Genomic DNA, 15,498 nt, shown 5'->3' with positions numbered 1-15,498 from the left:
GCCTGCGGTTGAGAGAAGTATTTCGAATTTCTTTTTGTGCTTTCAGGGCTAATTAGCCGGAATAGGAAGTTCGCATTGGGGTAATCGGACCCACCTTGGAGAAAACCACCTACATACGGAGTAGGGACATCTCCAGTCTTCCCCGTTGCCGGACTGGGCCGAATGTCCGCTTCGGGTTCAATACCCATTGCAACCTCAATTCTGTGTATATATCACGGGGTATGCAGAAGATCGGGATATCAAACCCCATGTGCCCCGCGAAGCAAGGAGCCGTTATTGCCGACCGTGCCCGAACCATATGGTTCTCCAGTTTTCCATATGTGATGGACATTCTACGGAATGGACTCCATGCAAAGTCTATGAAAATGATAGAAGGGAAGAAAAAGAAGGGAAAAAAGGCCGGCCATGGTTCCCTTCCATCCAACTTGACTTGTTCCTGTTAAAACAAGACATTGCCAAGTCGCGAATTACTTGCCTTGGCTGTCCGTGACGTCAAGCCGACCAGAAGAGGACAAGTCATTCGTCAATCATACATCCAGGACAGGTACTGCGGCTAAAGGATACGAGAAATCGCCCATATTACGGTGGCGCTGATCGTCGCCAGGGCTGGGTCCATAACTCTTGTTCTGACCCTCGGAGTACGCTTACCTTCTGATCGGCTGAAGTATTGCTTATTCCTCTTTTTCCTTTTTCCTTTTCTTTCTAAATGCCGGCCCGATCATAACATCCTTCCAATACACAAATGTAAAATGAAAAATGAAAAATGAAAATACCCCAATCGCCTTCCGGCTTTACGTTCCAGAATACTGTGTGGCCCCGGGGAACAGTCTGAATTACGTACTTGTCAACCACACACACATTGCAGAGATGGATTGATCGGAATCCCTTGCAGGACATTTCACTGTTACATTTCCCCAGGATTACTGATCCTCACCTGCCATTGCCCACTGGGGTAAAAGACCAGAAGGTTTTCCCAAGTCACATCGCCCAAGGAAGGGGGGAATGTTGTCCGGAAACAACCACTGGACATCGCACGTCCCCCGGACCCGTCTGGTACATTCCTGCACATGGCAAATCACATTGCTGGGATCGAGAAGATCGTATCTGGAGCGCCACGCGACGCTTTGTTGATCTTTGCGGCGATCCTACCGAATTTGTTTACCTGTAGTCTGTATAGATGACTCTTCGAACTTGTAAATTTGAGCGCCACTCGGAGAAACCGGCGTATTCCCCTCTTGGCCTGGGCGCAACCAGGGGCCAAGATATGATTTGTTGTGGCTCGACCTTGGTAGGTCTGGCCTGGCCCATGTCCCGGAAGAATCCTATAAGCCCCGAGAGAAAGAATCCGACTTGTCACCTGCTCACTCGGGGTGTATGTTGTAAAGAGATCCAGTCCGACAGTCCATGAGCTCCTAGAGCATTCTAGCTATTCAGCCTCAGGCATCACTTTCCCTAAACGGCATTTGTATCACGTGATTGACCCCGCAAAAAAGGCTGAGTCATCAGATCCTCACGCCCGTGCGGGATGTCTGACGTTACCTACAGATTAGAGACATCATACATATTCTTCAACATCTACGCAGTTAGTACTTGAAGATGTCACCGGATCTGAATTCCCTTCCTCCATCCCGCTCGTCGTCAACCTCTTCCTCGATTCCACAACGTAACATGTCCGCTCCCGGAACTGGGTCGGCGCCCGTGAACCCGAACAACGCGTCACCAAGGCCTTCCCGTGGTTCAAGCATAAACCGACTGTCGGTATCCGAGCGACGTCGATCTGCTGCCGGCATGAATCTGAACCTGAATGAGATGCAGGGAACTAGTCCAGGAGCTGGCGGCGAGTTACCTGCATCGGACCACCGCGACCATCGTAGCTCGATCGGACATGCATTGCGAACAGCCAGCCCGTCTAGTCACGAGGGTAGCCCCATCTTCGCGACGGCAGATCCCCATCACCAGCGCGCACCATCGTTAGGAGAGCTACACCAAGAACTGGAGCAAGAACAAGAAGCACAAGTGGTGGGTTGATCTTCATTGCCGGAGGCCAAGTTGTAGTAAGCTAACCATTGGCCTCGATGAAATGTAGAACCGCCTTCTTCAGATGATCCGCAGCCAGCAGGCCCAACTGCAACAATACCAGCAGCAACAGAACCCGCAATCAACTGCTGCAATCGACGACACGACCCCGGCATCCGAACGGTCGGCCTTCTTTCCCCCCGGTCCGGCAGCACCTCCAGCCGGCAACAGATTGTCGGTTTCTTCTTCATTCTCAAACCGCCGAAACTCGCGACCTTCTAGTCAAGCGACGTCACCGAACTTGCGGCCGCTAGACTCGCGTGGACCGGAGGGCGTGGAGCCATTCCCGGGGTTGCGGGATAGTCCATCTCGGCGCGGAAGCCGAGACGACAGTGCATTCTACCAAGCCGAAGCGAGCTCCTTAGCCCGAGAAAACGTGCTCCTTCGGCAACGCATCCGGGAACTAGGTAAGAAAATCCCTTTTAGCGTTCTTTCAACCCGCAGTAACCCTACGGAGTAACCCCACCCCGAGAGTGGATCTTGATTCAAGCTCGTATACTAATTTCCCCCCAGAGAGAGACAAATTGGCGGCCTGACGACCTCCCAGACCGCGTCTTCTGCAACAACTACTCCGGGCATTCCGTCCGGGCAAGCGGGGGCCGAAATCGCGGACCCGCCTGCCGTGAGTTCAGCGCGAGATGGTAAGGACTGAAAAGAGGCAATTAGCACGAGTCTTGCCAAGGCCCGTTGAAACGACCCCTCACAGAGGGATCCGAATGTGAACCTAGTTGTTCAATACACTACCAATGCAATACCACGACGGATAATGACCACAGAAATCCCCCTGAGTCCCCAAGCAACGGATGTTGCGCGATTTTGCAATCTTGGCGCCTGAGTTCTTGCGAAGGACGGCAGCTTTCGTGTTCTGGGCACCGATATCCTATCTTCCGAGGACAGACGCCGATTTCCATTTCCTTTGTGGCAATGCGCAATTTGTCTTCATGCGCTTTTTCTCAAGGTTGCAGTTCTGACCAGTGTGATTTGCATGCAGAATGTGCGGGCTGTTGCTGTTAGTAGCAAATCTTCCCATTGGAAATGTCGAGGTCCCGATACATATGGGAAACCCGAAATTAATGTGGAAATCCATGATTATACATGTTGACTTCATCATATATGAGTAGATACATCCGTGGATGTAATCAGGGGTTGAACGTAGATATATTGACTACTCCATGCCTTTCCACATAGAATTACCTAGGTAGCCATACTAACCAGGTGACCTCTCGAGACCGAAAGCATTTCCCCTGCCCTGTCTTTGCACGTACTCTGGCCCAAAAGCGAAACACCACAATCTCATCCAAATCCTTCTTATCAAAGTACCGCAGACCTCCTGAGATCTTGTGGGGGTCGGAGACACGACCCGGCCATCATTCTCTTCCATCTTCCATGAAACATCTCCCAGCACATTCCTTCAACCGTATTGGTCTTTCCTCTCTGAATTCCATCTCTGAGCCATCATCTGGTCCGAGCCATCATCTGGTACATTTCCTATCTATCGCGCTCTCAGACTTTTCTCTCACTTAATCGCATCTGAGATCCGCTAAGACACTACCTAGGTACATCAATACTGACTTACTCAGGCTCATCCATCCATGGATTCTCCTTCCACTCGCACCTGCGCAAGCTTGAGTTCCAGCCAGGTAAGTTATCTCCAACTGAATCTTCTCTTCGGCTCTAATCCATTTCATCCACGCAGGTATCACGCTCCCCTACTTCGATGCTGCAAAATCCACAGTGCCCAAGACCTGGCCGGGAAATTCACTTTTCCATTGACAAAGTGAACTAGAAGGTTGAGCTTGAACGAAGACTCAGCAAAAAGCATGCAACCTTGGAATGGACTGTTCTCAGGTATACTTTATTCTTCCTTTCTCCTACTTGTATGCTAACTTCTGTATTGAGCTTTGGACCCTACGAGACTGGTGTTCAAGTTTCCCTCACTTGTCGCATCACTAGCCCGCTGAAGTCCTGAATTTTCTTTTCTTCTGTCTCTTGCCCCAACTGATCCTCTAACGAGGTCATACTCTTCGCCCCTAGCTCCCAGGTTTACTCGGCCAACCCATATTTGGTGAGTTCGATTACATCGAGGAATCCGCTCCGGGTTTATCACTGACCGTTTGGCTATTGACAGTTACCAGCAATGGATTTCAACGAGATTGCTCGTGCCTTTGATAAGCCTGTGGGTTACTATATCCAAGGTGACGACGAATTGCGTCAATGGAAACCAAGCGTGTTGTCATTTGGTTACAGCTTTGCCAACGTTGAGCCCCGTCTAATCCTCGACTCAGAGCAGCCTAGACTCGAACTCTGCAACGGGGGTTTGCTCATCACCGCGGAGGATTGTCTTCCACTTTGACAGTAGAACTATGCCAAAGGAAGAATTCGACTCTTCAAACAAGACAGCTGGTTTTTCTGAAATCACGCGCTTCGATATTGTTGATGCGGTAGTCCGACCCCATGAAGTGTTCGAGTTGAACCACCATCATTGCGAGCCCGGAGGAATCGAACTGGTGTTCATTGGTGTTTCCAGCAACACATCCTACTACTCTGGATGGTCTTCTTCGTCGTCACCTGGTCCTCGAAGCCAAAGTCTTCCGACTCTACAGGAAACATCCTGCCAGCGAAGAACTGCGAGTGCTTCCCAGGTGGCTAGAAGTTTTCAATGGTATTAAACCTCCCATCGTGTGGTAGACCTCTGGCCCCTACTTTCTCAACGACCATGAGCGACAGAACAGGCTGGTCGAAGCTAGCTCTATTGAGAGAACGTGCATTCGGGTGTCGGTTAACATGGGTTTTAACCTTTAACACCCAGCACCGCACGGTCGTCGGGCAACTACATAAGGAACCGCATTCATGCCAAATTGAATTGCGAAGGCCCCGCCCCAACACCGAGGGCGATTCCGAGGCGAAGGGCTGTAAGTGCATGGGGTGGCATTGGGTGACGTGGTTGGCCGTGAGGGTCTTGAATGTGCAGGAATCTCACTGCAAGTCACAGCACTGCAGTAATATTACAGGCGACTCGCCCGCCGCTTCCCCTGCCTTGTTGGCCTTTGATTACCAACCGATACCCAAAGGGTATCGACTGCCCGCGCGCTCCCCCCCCCCGCCGGTCTTTTCGTCTCCCCCGGTTGCCCTGGTCCTCCCCCTCCCCCTTCTTCGTCTTGCCCCCTGGCCACCGAAGCTCAGGCCACTGTTAACACCGTCCAGCAATTTGGCCGTGTTGCCCGGGGCCTTGGGCGCTGGGTCAAACGTCCTGCTAACCTCTAACCTCCCTGGCATGGAAGAGGAGGTCGACACCTTCGCAGACACAGTGATTATCGTCGACGATGACACACCAGCTTCGGATTTACACCAGCTCCGGAGTTCATGCCTGCGTCTACTTTTGCACCTGCACCTGTTTCGGCTCCAGCTACTCCTACAACCGCTCCTGCTGCTACGCAGTCCAGTTCAAAGACTGCTATAGCCAAGCGAACGAAGGAGCAGCAGCTATGGGACCGGGACACGGTCCTAAGCGATAAAACCTATCCCGGTTCGGGACGTTACAGAGAGCCTTGCCATTAAGCCGCACAGTGGTGACCGACGCAGGGAGTCCTGCATCCGATAGTTGTCCTGAGGGAAGCTGTCGGCGGCCCCCTTTGCCGAGTCTGCTCTCCTGCGTCGAGGACGAGGAGCGAGATAGGTAGTAGGGTGGTGGTCTAGCGAGCTTATAGAGGATCGGTCCAAATTGGACGATCTAAGTTCGAATTCGTTTCTATCTGTTGTTGAACCAAGCTCGGATATCGACACCCCGAGTTCACTAAAAGGGAAATCCCCTTTCTTTTCGTCGAACCAACCGGAGCGGGACCGGCCTAAATCCCGTAGTCTATCCGGAAGTCGGATCCGGGACCCTGACTCTCCTCCGTTTCTAGGATCAGAGTTCTCCATGGTGAACACTGAGTGGCGAGTGCCCGGTACTTATAGAAGGTAATCTAGCTGCGCCTGGGTCGGTCCTGGTCTCATCCAAAGTGCTAGAACAGGCAAGACTACCACCGTGGTAGCCATATTGCAAGGATGGCGCTCTAGATAAAGGCGTTGCTCACTGCTGCGTCGAACGAAGTCGTTGACAATCCACTCTCGCTCTCGTGAGGGCGCTTAATCAGGATCCTCGCCTGAAATCTTTGTGCGGACAGATTTCGATTCCGCACGCCGTCATACCACATATCGGCAGTTTGAGCGGAAAGCAAAAATGTACGGCCCACTCTACGTCGGCAGGCCGTCCTAAGTGAGTTCTATCTCGAGCTACAGGCCAGCCAGATGCACACCCTGGTCTTCCAGCATGTTGATGCGCATCAAAATGACCCCGAGTGTCAGGAGCTCCGCGTACTGTCTAATAGAGACACCTATAACTCCCACTCAACAGCTGGGAAATTATCCGGCTGAGGAATCTATACGAGAAGATGGTGAGGGGGTTTTGTCTCGAAGCAAGGTGGTGGCAACCACCTTCTCCAATGCCGCTCAGACACGTTTGGAGTATTCAGACGTCAAACCATCTTGACATTGCTACAATGAACACTTACAAGATGTTTCCCACAAAAGACCTTTTGGTCAACGTACCTGCTTCACTGTAGGTCGGGGATCGATGGTTGGCATCTTCCATGACTACACCTTGTGGAATGGGTTTAGAACCACATGCATGCAATAATCCAATTTCTTGTTGCGATATCGTTTTCCAGTCGAAACCCTCCAAGTGAGGCAAACGTCCGTTAGATTCCCAACACTCTACTCCTCGAGGCGCATGGCATTCAACGGTCATCTACCCCCACGCCGCCCTCAACATTCAGGTAGAGAGGGGTTGGAAGTATGGTCCAGTAAAGTGGCATCGCAAGACGTATTTCTCGACTGGCCGGCCTGATTATAGAGTCTGGTACGGTGAAGAGGAAGAGGTTTCACTGAATGTGGTTGTCGAAGCCAAGAGACAGGAAGGGGCCGTGGTAAGGTAGGTAGTGTATAGTTAGCTATAGAGTTAGCCATTAGTGCGCCATATCGTATTTTCCCATTTTGACTATCATACCGCCAATTTGCTATTACCTATAAGTTCTACTGATTAATTCCTACAGTATCAACCTCTACAAGGTCATTCCTTTTTAGATATTTGGCTATATAACTGGATATTTCTCCCCCTTTATAGTTTATTAGGTAGGTAGCAGAAAAGGGCTAAAAGAAGGCTTAACTTGTGCAAGCGCACTAACCTTTCTATTAATATCTCAACTCCTATGTTATCAATTCTTACGAAAATGCTAAGGTCTACTATGCGTCGGGGCGACCTGCTGCTTAGTTAGGGACACGGTTCTATGAATATGCACCCATCGATCCAATTCGGTCTTTCGTAATGCTAGAGACAAATCATGTTGTGTACAATAACAGATAGATGTAGATACAAGACATTCCAAGTTGAAGAAAACAAAAGATATATTCATCTATCAGGCGCTGGAGCAAGGAAACAAAAATCCAAAGCACCCAAAACTAACAAAAACCGGGTATATGCAAAACACATCTACAGCTTCGGCTTCTCGGCCTGGGCAACCAGGTCGGGCATGAGGAGATCCCGAAGCTCAGTGGCAGCCTCACTGAGGAAATGGCTCATACGCTCAGCGCCGATACGCTTGCAGACGATGTTGAAGTTGAGGCTGGAAAGGATAAGTTAGTGATATGCACAAATAGATTTAAAAAAAAAGGGGAACGGGATGCTTGCTGCTTACCTGTTCTCGTTGATCATGTAGGCAATTCCGAAACCATCGTCAATAACCTGGCTCCATCCGTATCCGTTGAAGAACTCGGAGCTCAGCTGGGAGGTGGACAGGTACCAAGAGGAAGAGTAGGCGTAGGCGGGATCCTGGTAGATCTCGGGCAGCTTCTCGCCGGGCTGGAGAAGCTTCTTCAGACCGAACAGATGACGGTCGACACCGTGGCCGGCACTAGCCTCCTGCGTGTACTTGGTGTGCTGGGCGAGGGCAGCGCGGAAGAGCTTGACGGTCTCCTCGCGGGGGGTGGTGTGGTCTTCGTGAGCCTTGCAGAAGGCGACGCTCTCGTCGGAGACGGTGCGGGTTGTCTCTGTGCGGCCTTCGGCGAACTTGCGGGTGGAGGCGGACTCGTATGTGGGACGGTTCTTGCCGTACATCTTGAAGTAGGCCAGCTGGATGGTCATCTGGACGAAGGCATCGGGGCTGCACTTGAACTTCTTGATGAGACCCTTGCCGTAGCCCTGATAGGCCTGGACAACCAGCTCGTGAGAGCCGATCTGCTTGCGGTGGTACTGTGTTGCGAAGTCGATGGCCTCATTGGCGGCGTCGTTCAGCTTGAAGTTGATGGGCTTGGGGTCGGCGAGCTGGGAGCGCACGGACTGGGCGGAGAGATCGAGTTTCTTGTTGAAGATGACGTTGTTGACATAATCGTTCAGGCGGTGGGTGGGAGTACCGTCCATCATGCTGTGCTCACCCATGAAACCAGCGGTGCCATTGTCGTTGACAATGAACTGCAGAGGCTTATCGAACCAGCGGTTGGAGCCATCACCGTGCCAGTACTGCGAGCAGCGCTCAGCCAGAGTGATGGGGCGAGCGTCGTCCAAGCAGACCACAAAGCCAGCAGACTCAATCTCCTGCAAGGCCAGCTCATTGGCAGGGTCAAGAGAAACGAGGGTCTTGCGAGCAGCAGTCCAGTGATCGCGGTCGGCAACAGTCAGCACACCAACGGGAGGCGCAGGCTGGGCGATCTCGTAGATGCGCTCGAACTGCTTCTCCAACTCAGAGACATTGAGTTGCTGACCGTCCACCACGAGCGGGACCTTGAAGAACTGGTTCTTGCGCACCGCCACGATGTGCTGGTTCTCAGAAGCGGGGTACTTGCGAGGGAAATCCGCACCATCGGCAGGGATACGGCAGCAGTTGAACATGTACTGGTACGAGCTCATGGCCTGAGGCTCCTTACGGAGGTACTCGGGCTCCAAGGAGCCATCATCGACCTTGGCCTTGAAGTCGAGAGCAGCAGTGGTAATGGCAGCAGCGCGCTTGGCTGGGTTGCGACGCTCGCGGTCGTCCCGGTAGGAGTAGAAGTAGGAGACGTAAGGGATGACGGGGTCGCGGTAAGCGAGGTAGGCGGCCTGGTTCCACCACTCGGCGAGCCAGTTCTTGATCTTAGGGTCGGCGGCGCGAGCCAAGAGACGCTTCTGCAGAGACTCACCCTGACCACCAGGGCGGATGAACTCCTCCACGGCCTTCTTGGTGCGCTCATACTCGGACTCGGAGACGACAGCGTGGACGGACTTGAGGTACCGACGGCTAGTCTCTTCTAGGGAGGGAACGGGGAGTCTGGGAAGAGAGTCTTCGAATCGAAGCATCTTGCCCTTGGAGAGATCCTCCTTGTATCCTGTTGTTCTGTCAGCATGTCTGCTTCTCCGGTGTGGATGGACTAGGGATAGCCCGCAGTTGCCGCCGGACGTATGTCACTAACCCTCAGGGACCGAAGATGCCGTTCGTCGGGGGGCCATTGTGAGTGTCTGTAGGCGAGTCAATGGCTTGATCCCACAAGATTTCATATCATTTCGCAGCAATGGCATTTGTAACCAGAGGACTTACCGAGCGGGCGAGCAGAGTATTCGGAAGGCGTTGCCTTGGCAGGGTAGAAAGACGGCTTCGAGCAGAAGCAGTGAACATCCCTCTGGTTATATGAAAAAGATGATTTGGGTATAAGGAGAAGTGAAGGAGGTGAAGCTTAAAGGGAGAATAAGAAGTGGCCTAATGACGAAGAGACAGGAAAGCCTCGGCTGGCGGGGAAGCCGGTAAAACGCGGTACCGGGGGGACTGGCTTTGTATCTCAGTCGGTCCCGACCGAGTTGGTCTTTTTCCCACGGGAAACAGTGAGAAGATGAGGAGAATGGGCTGTAGTTTGAAGATTTACGTTGTAGCTGGCTCTTATATGTCTTGTCGTTTTGTTCATCGTTTTTAATGTGCGTTGACTTCTTATATATGTCTACATATGTACATCTGTAACTCGACTCGGCATAGAAGCACAAGTATATAATACGGAAATACCAATACCAGATCCACCAACGAGCCTCGGTCCATTTTCAGCTGATCTTCGCAGTCACAAGGGAGTGGAAGTGGATTATCAGAGAATGTAAATGTCATCGTTTCTGTTTCAAAAGGGATTTGAATTCAATGTCTATAATAAAGCATACATGTACCTATGTAGAAAAATATACAAAACAAATCCAAACTACAATACATGTACTCCGGTTCTCCGGGCGATCACTCGCAATGCGGGGAGAGCTTCTAGCGTAAATGTACTTCGGATGGCGATATATGGAGTACATAGATATGTGATCTCAATCCAGTACAGAGTAATAAGGGGATAAATAGAAAATAGCGCTAGATTATGTATAGATGAGGAAAAAAACACTAAACCAAGGAAAACCTCCCTTTCATCCGATCCCGTTCATCCGGCCAACAAAACATGAACAAATTCAAATAAGAAAATAACAAGAAAAAACCAGCCAACACCTTGGCCATACGAGAGTACACCGAACATGGCCCGCGGGGAAAAGGATAGAAAACAAGAAGAATAAGAAAAAGTCAGCGTTATAGGCATCTGGAGCCAGTACTTGGTACAACGTAGATCAAGCGCAGATAGGCCATTAGGAGACTGGCTGCACAGCTGCCGGTTGATCCTGGCCATCCATGACTCGAGGTACCTGCACCCCGTCGCGACGTAGCTCATCCATTTTGGCCATAGCAGGCCCAGTGCAGATGCGACCGGTCTGCATAAGGGTGCGGAGACGTTTACGACGGGCCTCTCCGCTGCGCTCCTCCCCGCGAGCAACGCCCTCGTCCACCCAGTCCACGGCGTGGATCTTGAAGCTCATGCCGTCGTGGCGACCGTCCCATTTGCGGGACTTCAGCCCGAACATGAGAGTGCTGTCATACTGGGCCACGCGGGGAAGAACGAGCAGGGTGATGTGCAAGTCCTTATCTGTTGGGGGTATGGGTGGTAGGCGTGGACCCTTGGCCGGGGACTTGCCGTCGGTAGTGGCTTCGGGCGGCGGTGCGTGCTGGTAGGTATCTTTAATCTCCAGATCGAGCATTGACTCGTCCACGTCGTCACCCCACGCACCGCGAATGAAGCCGGAATGGATAGCAGCGGCAACAGGATCTGAGTCGTCTGTATAAACACCAGTGCCCCAGAGGGCGCGCCGGGCGCAGATTTCCTCTCTGTGAGTGTCATTGATTCGGAAACGGGGGACCCGGACGGTGAATGTGCAATTCTCTCGCTGTTCGAATCGTGGGAGAGGCTGTGGGGTTGTTGTATAACCAAACTTGGAGCTATCCAAAGAGGACTTGGCAGTGGGGGTCCTGATACGAGGCGTGTAAAGCGTTGAGCCAAGGTGATGCCGAGGAAGATGGGCCACACTCGAAAGCAACGGCTCCAGGTTCACCGTAGTACGAGGCTCACGGATAGGAGATGCTGCGGGAATGGTGGCTGGTCGAGGAGCATGGTGATGATGGTGATGGTGATGTTGGTGGTGATGGTGTGCACCAGGAAGCTCCGCCGGGGATGTTCGATGGAAGAAGCTAGGACGTTGAAGGGAGCTCAGGGTAGCCGCCTCTTCGTCTACCTTGTGGCGATGGTGGTGGTGGCTAGAGGAATATTAGCATGCGGATTGACACGAGCTGTATCTGATTGGGTATAACATACTGATGGTGATGGTGGTGGGAATGCCGAGCGCGACGGGCGTTACGTGCTGATAGTATGCCGCGGGCGTCATTGGCCTCAATTTCCATCTGCTCCTCCTCACGCGACTTTCTTGACCGTCTGCCGGCTGCAGAGGATGGTCGAGCAAGCTTAGACGCGTCATCCATCCCTTCATTCATCGAGCGACCTGTGAGGCTATCGCGCTTAAAAGGACTAGTGCCCAATGGTGTCGAAGGTCCACTGCCACCAGTAGCCGTGACACCGCCAACACCACTACCAATACCGGAGAACACTCGCCCCAGTTCATTCTTGATAGCTGGCTCGCCGGTGGGACCAATGTATGGAGCTTGAGCGCCTTGTACGGCTTGGGGAAGCGGCGATGCACGGCCACCGCGTTTCCCATCAACTCCAACAGCCAGTAGGCTGCGATGATGGAGCAGCTCATCGTTTCCCTTGCGCCGTCCCTCATCAGCCAGGGCTGCTAGACCCGATGATGCAGCAGCTGTGGATGCGGTGATAGCAGGGGTTGATCCTATCCGTGGAGGCTGCCCTTGGTGTCTGAGATATGGATCATGAGGCGGCGGAGTTGGTTGGCTGCTTCGAGACTGAAGAGAGATCTGAGGTTGTCTATTCCCGCCCGGTTGCGACCCTAGTGATTTAGTGTAGCTTTGAATGGCCCCAAACCCGAAACCGTGCTCGGGCGCAGGGAAGCGCTTGCTCTCCGGCGAAGGAGGGTGAGGGCGACCGTGGTCCCACGTAGAGCCGCTCTTGTGACGATCGAGCGGGTCGCGTTCACCGTAGTGGGAGCCATACCGATATGATTCAGGCTGGGTCAACTTGGCATCTGATCCATGCGTCGGAGCCCGCTCTCGCTCCCGCTGCGTAGTATCCTCCGAGCGCCGCTCGCCAAATATGTTTGCAATCCGACCATGCTGTGGATCATGAATTCCGTACGACCCAGATGCAGCCCGAGGCCCGGACTCGAAGGGGCGATCCGTGACCCCTCCGGACTGGGAGATCGGACTGTAACCAGGAGGTCGTGTGGGTGCGTCTGCGTGGGGTGGCTGACTACTGGGTCGGGTGATCGGACCGTTGAGACTCATCCGACGCGGTTCACTGTACGGTGGCTCTGCCGTGGAGATTCGGGGCGAAGGGTGCGTCGAGTGTGGCTTCTCGGGATACTGTGAGAGCGACGAACGCGTCAATCCCCCGAATACCGACTGCTCTCCACCTACACTCGAACCTCCACCGGACCCAGACCGGTATGTACGGGCACCTTGAGGCTTCGAGAATGGTTTCTCTGGTGTATGCGAACGACGAAAGAAAGAGTTATCGAGCGGTGAGGGTCTTGCCGGGGCAGTGGGTGGGGACATGGCGGCGGAAGATGACGACGGGGGTGCATTGCCGAATGTCGATGATGCAGGTGGTCGCGAAAAGAACGGCGCTGATTCCCGCGCAGGTTCTCGCGCAGACCGATCTGGGTCCGAGCCTAACATAGTGGATATCGACATGCTGCTGCCCGGTCGTAGTGCCTGACCACTAGGTACATCGCGCGACGCCAACGAGGCCCCAGGCGCGTGGGTTGATTGGGCTCGCGAGGAATATGAATGTGGAGGAGATGGGGGTGGCATTTGGCGATTCCCAAGCGTGGGTGGTGCGGTCCGCTCGTTCGGACCTATTAGGTCGGTTTAAGTCAGCAAAATTTTTGTTGATGCAGCGAGAGAAACCCAAGGATGACCGCGCATGTCCCGATCGGACGAGTGACGAAATCCATGTGTCGCGACAAGGACGGTTGCACGGGGCTCTCGGGCCCAAGTCGGGTACTCACCAGAAAATCCAGGACTCCCACTGCTACCCTGGGAAGTACGACGCGCTGTTTCGTGGTGTGATGGCGTATTATTCATAACGGAAGCACCTAATAGCCCTGTGAACGAGTGAGCAACAGTTCAAAAGGGAAAGCAAGGGCCAGATCGAGGAGAACCCGTGACTCCGGAAGCTCACACGCTAGTCCCAAAATGGCAGGGGCTCCTCTGGACACGCTAGACCCAACCTGGACTAGCGCTCCCGAGCTGTCGTCCAGTCGATCTGCGCCACCGGGGAAAATCCATCAGGGGCACGCGTGTGTTTGGGCAAGGGAAGAGGGAGTATTGGATGGGATTTGAGGTGTGGAGGGAATTTAACCATCCAAATCCGATGGCTACAAGAGATGCATTCCTCCGGTCGCGCATACTCAAAAGGGGGTCTGCAACAAAGTGACAAAGTGGAGGCCAACCACGGCACAAGTCCGATCCTTGGAATCTTGAATCTGGGGCCATCGGAACCGGGTAGAGGGAAAGTAAACACAAACATTGAAGAGATATTGCCTACCTTCACGATATCGAACAGTCTGAGGCTGCGAATTATTTCTGCGATGCGCTTGTTCAGGATTCCTCGCCTCGAGACTCCCATGCCGACGGTGTACTTGTGTTGGGCCATTCCTCGGAAAGTATGCGCTGGAAGTATCTCGAGAAGTATTCGATGTTCGTAGAGCGCTTGGCTGGTAGAGTTGTGATGGAGAGGGCGTAGTATTTGAAGAGGGGGAAGGGTATGGGCGAGGCTTGTCTGTCTCTTGACGAGACTCGATAAAAGACGTAGGGAACTGTTGTGGATCGCGAGGTTCTTGCGAGGCCCCCAAAGGTGAAGGCCGTGGCGGGTATGAGTGTTGTAGTCGCCGGTAGTCCATGTCCAAAGCGTGTTGGGCAGCAAGAGGAATATAGAGATAGGAAGAAAAAATGTAAGGGAATAGAATGGCGGTGGAAAGGTGAAATGTGAAATGCGAAAGAAAAGAGGAAAAAGGAAATGGGCCAGAGCTGCAGGATCAGCGGTTGATCGCGCGACCCCGGGAGATAGCACGAGACGATGGGAACGTGCAGAAATAGGGCGTTTTAGGTGGAAATGCGTCAACAATCAAGTAAATACAATCAAAATGGAAGACTTCGCTTTTGGAGAAATTTCTTCCAAAGTTGACAGGGGGAGAAACGGAGAAAAAACGGTGAGCGATGACGGTGTCTTTTTAGCGTGGGCCTCGGAGCCAAGACTCTCCAATCTTGCATGCGGGGATTGTGTACATCAGACATATATAGATGTGTGGGCGAGGTACATGATGCATCTATAATAATAATAACATTTTTAAAGAAAAATAACCAAAATATAATAAATAATATTTGCATTTCAAACATATATAAACAAACGTTTGTCTTGGACCTGGTTACATGCCTAGTATCTCGAATAATATAGCGTAGTCTCTTACATGTTAGCTGTTGGTCCATTACACTGCCCAGAACACCAACACGATACTAGTGTACATAGCCCTATAATACCCGTGTAATACCCTTTAATAAGGTCTTGGAGAGGTGCACTACAAAGGATAAAACTTGAAACTTTCCATTTTAGTCTGATATGGTGTAGGGAAATCGATTTACAGTAGCCTTGCAAGTTTCAATATATAGATTTTCCCATTCAGGGTTCATGCCCAAGCCGAGCTGTGTACGCCTATTCAGTGAATTTTGGACTTTTTTTTTCGTCTTGTATTACCTGTTCCTTGTGTACCAGGATGTATGTGCTAGCCCTATTTGGAACTTGCATATGCAGGAAATGAGCCAGGATGACGTTGTTTGGGCATATGGAAAAATACCCTATTATATTATGTAGGCTTTGGGTATA

The 15,498-nt window shown here is 52.2% G+C and overlaps 4 protein-coding genes across 4 annotated transcripts; 2 read left to right on the top strand and 2 right to left on the bottom strand.

The window, feature by feature from the left end:
* Positions 1–1,596: 1,596 nt before the first annotated feature.
* N7525_009874 (uncharacterized protein) lies at positions 1,597–2,728 on the top strand (the record flags this gene model as incomplete). The annotated part of the gene is made up of 3 exons (XM_061214887.1): positions 1,597–2,019; positions 2,087–2,532; positions 2,590–2,728. The coding sequence occupies 3 exons, from the start codon at positions 1,597–1,599 to the stop codon at positions 2,726–2,728; spliced, it is 1,008 nt and encodes a 335-aa protein (XP_061069318.1).
* Positions 2,729–4,213: 1,485 nt separating this feature from the next.
* Positions 4,214–5,634, top strand: N7525_009873 (uncharacterized protein; the record flags this gene model as incomplete). Its single annotated transcript, XM_061214886.1, has 5 exons — positions 4,214–4,391; positions 4,453–4,718; positions 4,886–4,988; positions 5,088–5,435; positions 5,483–5,634. 5 exons carry the CDS (start codon positions 4,214–4,216, stop codon positions 5,632–5,634), a joined length of 1,047 nt encoding a protein of 348 aa, XP_061069317.1.
* Positions 5,635–7,606: 1,972 nt separating this feature from the next.
* On the bottom strand, positions 7,607–9,761 carry N7525_009872 (carnitine O-acetyltransferase CAT2; the record flags this gene model as incomplete). Its single annotated transcript, XM_002563929.1, has 4 exons — positions 7,607–7,739; positions 7,812–9,474; positions 9,559–9,604; positions 9,684–9,761. The coding sequence occupies 4 exons, from the start codon at positions 9,759–9,761 to the stop codon at positions 7,607–7,609; spliced, it is 1,920 nt and encodes a 639-aa protein (XP_002563975.1).
* A 980-nt stretch (positions 9,762–10,741) lies between these two features.
* N7525_009871 (uncharacterized protein) lies at positions 10,742–14,518 on the bottom strand (the record flags this gene model as incomplete). Its single annotated transcript, XM_061214885.1, has 4 exons — positions 10,742–11,741; positions 11,800–13,471; positions 13,535–13,720; positions 14,164–14,518. 4 exons carry the CDS (start codon positions 14,516–14,518, stop codon positions 10,742–10,744), a joined length of 3,213 nt encoding a protein of 1,070 aa, XP_061069316.1.
* Between the last annotated feature and the right edge of the window lie 980 nt (positions 14,519–15,498).

This window comes from Penicillium rubens, assembly GCF_028828025.1.
Source record: "Penicillium rubens strain IBT 27055 chromosome Unknown utg000003l_segment0_segment0, whole genome shotgun sequence".
NCBI lineage: Eukaryota > Fungi > Ascomycota > Eurotiomycetes > Eurotiales > Aspergillaceae > Penicillium > Penicillium rubens.
This window is presented reverse-complemented; position numbering and strand designations above follow the sequence as displayed.